Source organism: Vespa mandarinia, chromosome 23 (genome assembly GCF_050613455.1).
Source record: "Vespa mandarinia isolate Hongniang chromosome 23, ASM5061345v1, whole genome shotgun sequence".
In the NCBI taxonomy this organism is placed as follows: domain Eukaryota; kingdom Metazoa; phylum Arthropoda; class Insecta; order Hymenoptera; family Vespidae; genus Vespa; species Vespa mandarinia.
This window is the reverse complement of record NC_140832.1, coordinates 2,781,459-2,790,000: the sequence shown is the minus strand read 5'-3', so window position 1 is coordinate 2,790,000 and position 8,542 is coordinate 2,781,459. Positions and strand designations below refer to the sequence as shown.

The 8,542-nt window shown below is 29.4% G+C and overlaps 1 protein-coding gene across 2 annotated transcripts in view; it reads right to left on the bottom strand.

The window, feature by feature from the left end:
- The window catches only part of LOC118444410 (uncharacterized), a 346,025-nt gene that overhangs the window by 2,776 nt on the left and 334,707 nt on the right, over positions 1-8,542 (bottom strand). For both annotated transcript variants that reach the window (XM_035872659.2, XM_035872660.2), the window contains exons 14-21: positions 3,765-4,212; positions 2,446-2,698; positions 1,913-1,988; positions 1,585-1,758; positions 929-1,300; positions 651-794; positions 215-428; positions 15-131 (exon numbers count right to left, since the gene is read on the bottom strand). In XM_035872659.2, coding sequence (XP_035728552.2) covers positions 15-131; positions 215-428; positions 651-794; positions 929-1,300; positions 1,585-1,758; positions 1,913-1,988; positions 2,446-2,698; positions 3,765-4,212 — 1,798 coding nt within the window. The remainder of the gene's footprint in view (positions 1-14; positions 132-214; positions 429-650; positions 795-928; positions 1,301-1,584; positions 1,759-1,912; positions 1,989-2,445; positions 2,699-3,764; positions 4,213-8,542) is intronic.

The window sequence follows — 8,542 nt, the reverse complement described above, 5'->3', positions numbered from 1 at the left end:
AAAATGTTCCTTACTTTTTGATAGTTGAGCTACGCTGATCGAACGATCGTTTATTTGATTAGCGCTAGGCCTAATGTCCAAACAAGGTTTATTTCCTATGCCCATGCTCGACATCTCTGCCAGGCGCACTTCTAAAAAAAGTCAAATCACAATAAACGTCAGAGGGCATCGTTCGTATTTTACAATTCAGAGAAATCTAAATGCGGATTGTCACCTCTGTTTCGAAGCGCCTGCTTCCAAAGAAGATTGCTCAATTCCTCGGTCCAAGCTTTTTTTATCTCCTCGCTTGCACATTGCAACGTGTAAGTGTCTCCGGGCTTCCTCTTGCGGAACCAAATCTCAAATTTAGTTGGTGAATCCGCGATAACAGCGGTTAAACCTATATCCGTCGTTTTGATGCTGTGCTTGTAGATGTATATATCAAGGTTCTGTCATGGAAAATTATACAATTATTTACATGAATATATAAAATATATAAAATATATTATAAATATGTATATATGTATATATATATATATATACAAATATATATATAAATTTGATATAAAGGATTAACAAAAAGTAATTTTTAATATTTTCAATATGTTATTTATTCATTCATTTACTTATTTATTTATTTATTTATTATTTTGTTCTTTTTTTTTTCATACCTTTCTATCGGGAAATCTTCTAGCTTTGCTGAAAAGTATTAGATCCTCGAAGAGGAAAACTTGACGAAGACACTTCTTTCCTTTGCCTTGCCAAACCAAGAATTCATTTTGCCGTAATAACCTGCCTTGCTCTTTTACGTTTACCTATCGAAAATCGATCGTATAAATTTAATACAAGAGATTAAACGAATAGATAAATCTTTTATTTCTTTTTCTCTCTCTTTCTTTTTTTTTTTTTCTTTTTTTTTTTTTTTAATTCCTTCTAACATTCAACGTACATCGCAATCTCGGAGGGAGTCCATAGCCAGGAGGTCATTTCCATGCCTAAGTTGGAACCGTACCATCTGTTCTGCAGCCCTTAAATCAGCTTCCCCCTCTACTACCGGTTTAACGCCATCCTCTTTTTCTTCTTTCTCATCTTTACCAGACATTTGTTCGGATAGATCCGTCCCTGCCTTTACCAATTGTTGAAGCAACAATGCATATTTTCCCATACGTTGAACGGGCTTTAATAGATAACTCGCAAGATCCATTTTATCTCCTAGTTCCATTTGTTTTTGTTTGAAAAATGTCGTACCGTATTCGGCCATTAACGAGTCCGAATTTGGTTTGTTCTTGTTATATAGAGCATAGAGATAAAATTTCTTTTCCTAAATAACAAAAAAGGATCACCATTATTTTCCTATAGATAGAATTTTTTTAAGAAATTTTATTTTACTTATCTTACTCTTATTTATTCTTAATTCTTCTTTTATCTATATTTATTCTCGTTCATATTTGTTCTGAATCTTTTTACTTTTATTTATACTTATACTCCCTTATTCTTATTTTTTTTTTTTTTTTGTTAGAAAGATATCTTCTCCTCTCTCTCTCTCTTTTTTTTTTCTTTTTTATCGTCGAATTATATTTTTACAAAGAGAAAGAAAATACTTACGTGTCTTAGGAAACATTGTCCCACGAGCATTGGCGATTGTTCACATTGTTCTAATTCCCGTAGAAAATGTTGACTATGAAATTCATAGATCTTCTCAACATTACCAAAGATCACATTTCTTTGACCTCTCAATGCCTGAGGTATATCCTCTCGCACCAGTTCAGGTATGTAATTCTTCAATGGCCGGACACACACACACAAAAAAAAAAGAAAAAAAAAAAAGGAAAAAGAAAAAGAAATGAATATAGTTTTAAGAATGAGGATTGATATAATAAAAAAAAAAAGTTAACAATTATATATATTTATGTTATTTTTGTAATAATTATACCTCTATTATATACTCCAACGACTTCACGTAGTCTCGTTCGGTTTGTATCATCTCTCTCATTATAAGTAGTATCGTTCTGCAAGGTGAAATTCTTTATTAAGGACGTCGTCAACGTAATGGCTCGTTATGACCGCGCGTAATTGAAATTGCGGTTGGAAGAAATTACTAGAATGGATATCTCGTACGTTGATGAATTCGTGGAAAATAAGAGAAAGTTCAAAAAAGAAAAAAAAAAAATTCATCAGCGTAGGGATCAAAGTTTATATAAATATATATATATATATATTTTTTTTCTTTCTTTCTTTTTCTTTTTTTTTTCTTTTTTACAATCTCTTCAATTTCTTCCTTAATGTACAGATACATTGTAAATGATCGACTATACAAATGACTTGTATTTTGTCAAAGTTGATGTAACGGACGTAAGAAGAAAAAATTAAAAAAAAAAAAAAAAAAAAAAGAAAAAAAAAGAACCAAAGAAAGAAAGAAAGAAAAATGATTTGTGCAAGGAGAATGACGGAAGGATATAATCGTACTTTTTTGCTTTCATTCCGGGTGCTATACTAGCCGCCCTATGAAGGTGCGAATTAACAGGAGGTTTGACCAATCTTCGTGGCGCTGGACTTCTCGGTGGTGTTCTTGGTGGAGAACAATCGAGAAGTTGTTCGGCACTTTCCCAAAGTTCCGCTATATTGTCCAATACCGGCCGACCTCCGCTTCCACCGGATCCAACACTTTCCATCGGACATGCGTAAGATGCGGTGCTATCGCTATCGTCCCATGAAGTCCCTAAAAATGATCCTTCTATCAATATATATATATATATGTGTCATTAAATGAAATTAATTAATATGATATACGAAAAGGAACAACGAAGGATCGATTATTTTCAATCCCAATTTTTTCTTTTCTTTTTCTTCCCTTTTTTTTATTAATAAAATTCAACTATCTTTTTTTCTTTTATTTATTTATTTATTTTTTTTTTTTTGAGTAATACCAAATATAAATCGATTTCAGAAACATTGACGATAAGTTTTTTTTTTTTTTTTTTTTGAATGTTATCGAATATATTTTTTCTTATTAATGAAAAATTCATGCGTGACGTGAAATAATAAATATTGGAAAGTTTGATATATTATCGTATGACGTTTGATCGATGATCACGAATATTAAACGCAGTGGCAAATTTTTTATTCGTTATTCAAATTTTTATGCAGATATTTTGATAAAAATTTTTTTATACGATAAAAAAAAAAAGAAAAGAAAAATAATAATAGTAATAATATTTTGATAATCTTTACTAGTTTTATATTTTTATATTCCTACGAAACTTTTATATTTTTTTATAAAAGTACGTGAAATATATTTGTTCAATGGTATAAAAAAGAGCCATAACAACGATACATACATTGAGATACTTCGTCAAGTCATTATAAATTTTTGTTGTTATTGTTGTTATTACTGTTGTTGTTTCTTTTAATTTCTTTACTTTTCTCTTTTTATTTTAAATCACACTTCAATTTTCTTTTCAATTCATTTTTCTCAATTCTTCTTTCATTTATCATTTCAAACTTTCAGAACAGTTTTAAACGATGATCCTAATTATTATACGAAAAATTGTCAAAAATATTCACGATGAAAAAAGAAATACAAATAAATAAATAAATAAATAAATAAATAAAAGAAAAATAAATGAATGAAAGAAAGAATAAGCAAAAAATAAATAAGTGAAAGAAGGAATGAGCGAAAGCAGAAGCAAAAGAAAAAAACAAAACAAAAAAACAAAAAAAAGAAAAGGAAAATAAATAAATAAAAAAAAAAAAATAAATAAATATATAAATAAATTAGAACTTACTCTTCGTCAAACTATCGTCCCACGATGTCGAAGAATCCGAAGTGGCAAAGGATCTTCTTCTAGCTGGCGAGCCAGGTGCCGAAGAAGTCCTAGCAATTTCAAGAGCTTCCGCACACTTATTCCTAGCTATGCGACATTGTTCAAGAAGTATCTCGTTACCGAGCTTTTCAGCGAGCGCCATCATCTCGTTGAAATGTTCCGGTGGGAGTGGTGGCCTCGCCATTAGAAATTGTTGGGATCTCCTTTCGGCGGCCACGCGAGCCTCCTGCGCCCACTCGTAAGCACGGTCCTGCAATAGACAGCATCTCGACGTATCCTCGAGATACTCGCGTCGATCCTCCAACCTGGAACCAAATCCTCGAAGATGTTGTTTCAAGGATCGAGCGAGTTCACGAAGTCCGCTCGCACTCGCCGCCTCTGCGAGGTCGCTTCCCTTGTCGATATGTCTCTGTAAATTTCAAAAAGATAAAAATAAATAAATAAAAAACAAAAGAAAAATCGAACAGAAAATTTTTTTAATTTTTAAATCAAATAAAAGATATATGAAATAATTAAATTAATTTTGATGAATGATATGCCAATGATATTCGATATCACGTTTTTATATTCATTCAATCTTTTCTCTTCTTTCTTTTCTTTTTTTTTTTTTTTTTTTTTTTTATCATTTTATGAGAATTCAAAGTTGTTATTTGATCTTTTTTATTTGCTTAAAAAAAAAAAAAAAAGAAAAAAAAAAGAAAAAAAAAAAGAAATTAAATATTCAATTGAGATAATGATAATCACGTTAACGAAATATTTAGTTTGCCGATGAAAAACGCGATGGACGATTTTCATATAGTGCCTTTCGGTTTCTATATATATATATACATATATATATATATGGAAGGGCCCCCCTGCCGTGCTTGCACATAGCAGAAGCATTCCGCCCTCTCGACAGGGAGAGGCCATAAATCGACATATGGAAGTAAATAACGTCATGGGAAGGAAAGGGAAGGAAAGGGTAGGGAAGGAAAGGGAAGGGAAGGGAAGGGAAGGGAAGGGAAGAGAAGGAAGGAAGGAAAGAAAGAAGGAACGATAGGGAAGAAAGGGAAAAAGAAATGAAGGAGAAAGGAGGATGGTGGATGAACGATGGAGGAAGGGATGAAGGAGGGGTGGGGCAGGAGGGAGCAGTCGTGGTTTATCCGTACAACGTATAGACATCATTGTCGAGAAAGGCACGTAGGAGGGCGGGACATATAAGAACGTTTACAGAAAACATATCGTAGAGCCTTTCCATATATATATATATATATATGTATGTATGTGTACATGTATGTATGTATGTATGTATGTATATTCACGGTGCGTGCTTGCGCGAGCGTGAAATCCTCTTGGCCACGGACGAGTAGTAGTATTCTATCCTGCATTCAGAGATCCAGAACGTGAACAATTTCGATTGAGTATCCGTGACGAAATAAGAGTGGTATATATATATATATATATATATATATATATATATATCTTTTCTCATAAAATAGATACGCTCGATCGATTGTCTTCATGTTTTCAAAACAATCATGTTAAAGCGAGAGGCTGAGAGAGAGAGAGAAAGAGAGAGAAAGAAATCTTACATGTAGAAGGTAGTATATATGTAGTTTAATATATATATATGTATATATTGAATTTTATTTAAAAGATTTTTTTTCTTCATAAATTATTATATTAGTCGGGAAAAAATTTGAAAGAATGGTTTCGTCAATATAATTGTTGTTATAGTTTGACATATAATAATGATATTCTCTATTCGAATTTTAATTGAATATTTTCCTTCAACTTTTATAATTTGCAAAATCAAATTATATAATTTATATTTAAAAAAAAAAAAAAAAAAAAAAGAAGAAAAAAGTAATATATGCAAAATTGCAATTTATTTTTTCTTTTATTATTATTCCCATAAAAATACATTGAATATAAATATGTAATCGCATATGAGAATATTAACTAACTTGTGATATGAAATTCTTTACACACGGAGATATTAACTTTTTTCTATGGATAATTTATGCAACAATTATGTTAATGAATTTAAATTTTATTTGAATGAAAAAAAAAAAAATTATGTAAAGGAGTGTTGCCAAATATTTCTCGAATGTTTAAAATTTATCTCATTACTTTATTATCATTATTATTATTATTATTATTATTATTATTATTATTATTATTATTATTATTATTATTATTACTATTATTATTTCCTTTTTTTTTTTATTGTTATCGATAAAATATTTAGAAGTATGTAGAATAAAAAATATATATTTCTTTTTTCTTTTTTATATACAAGATGGCAGAATTTGGTAAAGAGAAAGAGAAAAACAGAAAAATATAATGAAAAGCATAATTTAATGTAATATATTTAGATAATAAAAAAAAAAAAAAAAAAAAAAAAGTAATAAAAGTAAATACCAATAGAAATATTATAAATACAAATTATTAATATGTAGACAAATTTCCTTTATACGTTTTCATAACAAATCTTTTCGATCATTTTTAATGATTAAAATAAAATAAAATAAAATAAAATAAAACAAAACAAAAGAAAAGAAAACAAAATAAAATAAAATATCATCAGTCATTTACGACGTTTAAAATTCATCTCGTTTGTAATGTTTGCATAGACAGAAGGAAGCTCGATTAAAATCTAAATAAAATTACATTCGTTCGTACAATGCACGTACTTTCTTTTTTGTATAATCCCGTCGTTTATTCTTCACCAAGTCCCATTTACTGGATCGATTCGAGTACATCTTTCGTATTTGTCTTTTCTACGTGTAAGTAAGTACGTGACACGTTCTCTCTTTCTCTTTTTTTTTCTCTCTGTCTCTTTCTCCCTAGGTTTTACTGACTTAAGCCTTAAGACATAAGTATGTAAGTACTTCTTTCCTCTTTTCACCATAAAGCCCGAGGGAGGTATATAAGTAGCGATTGTAGTTAGGCCACGTGCCAAGTTACATTTCTCTTTTCGTTATTGGAATGTTTCATCGACCAATTATATGTAATTACGTTCTTTAATTAACGCGATATGAAAGATCTTAACCTCTATCCGTTTCACGTCTAATCCATACTTGAATAAAAAAAAAATATATATATATATATATATATATATATATATATATACGTTATTGTTAAAAAAAATATATATATATATATATATATACGTTATTGATAAAAAAAAAAAGGAAACAATAAAACAAGCATAAAATAAAATTATTTTTGACATTTCGTATTTAAATTTAATCATTGAAAATATATTGCAAATTTAATTATTTAATACGTACAATTAATAATCTTTTGAATTTTTGCAAAATAATTATTCTTATCAATACTATCTCCGATCTCGAACTTTTCATTATAATATATATATATATATATATATATATATATATATATATATGCATGTACATACATACGTCAAATCGATCATCGAAAAAAATGATCGTTCGTGAAATGAATTATCAATGGTTACGGGGTGACTTACGAGAAAAGTGATCTATTTTTTTTAATTAAAATTTTCATTGAAATGGGAATTGGAATTGGAAATTGGAATTGGGATTGGGGTTGGTGTCGGCAGGGAGGATTAAGGGGTGATGAGGAGGGGGATGACATCCCTTTTTCTCTGAAGACAAACTATCCATTTTCATCGAACCGATTATTAAATTCAATACGTAATTCAATACATAACAATACAACTTACTATAAATCAACGTTAACGTACGAATTGATAAATTCAATCATTCACATATATAATTCTTTTTTTCAATAGTATTGGCGTACGTATTATTAAAACTTTCGATCTAGTTAACGTTTTATTATATTGTTTGATAATAATTGTATTTTCATTGTACATACAATATAATTATCTTAGTATAGGAACGTTTGATTAAGTGGAATATGTCGATCAAAGTTTTCAGCTCGTTCTCGGTAATCGTTAAAACGATTTATTTTGCAACGTCAAGATATAAATAGTATAATAGTCGTGGTTCTGAGTCAAAAGATTCGTTGAAAAAAAGAAAAAAAAGAAATAAAAAAAAGGAAAAAAAAAACAAAAAAAAACAAAAAATACAAAAGAAAGAAAAGAGACTCCAGCAATCTCCAGACGATACATAACATTTAACAAATCAAAATCTTTGTTTTCTTTTGTTCACCATGATTTATACAATGTGTAATTATTTATCGTTCGATACAACGATATTTACAATGAAGTAACGAATCATTCTGACTTCTAACACGCCATTATGGAAATGGAAGATCTTAGAAAGATAAAAGTATAAATCTTTGGCGTGAGACAGATAGACAGAAAGAGAGATAGAGAGAGAGAGAGAAAGAGAGAGAGAGAGAGATAGATAGTTAATTTCCTAGACTGTAATTAATCGTCAATGATTTTATCAGATACGAATAATCGTAATTATCGTTATCTTTATCACTGACACAAACGCAGTATAAATAAGAAGAGATTTTTCGATGATTATTAACCGATCTAATTTTCCTCCGATACTCGTCCATCTTGCGGGAAATAGATTTTCAAATTTATAGCGATGAAATTTTCATTTAGATGGGTTATAGGTTAGATTAATAAAAATGTTCATAAACAAGAGAACACGTCATAGGTCGATAAGTTGTTAATTAAACGTTAATCGAATCGCGTTCGTTATCGAACGTTCTTTTTTCCATCTTGGTGTGGCAACATTTTCTTCTTTTTCTACTTTTGTGTGTGTTTCTTCTTTTTGTCTTTTTTTTTTGTT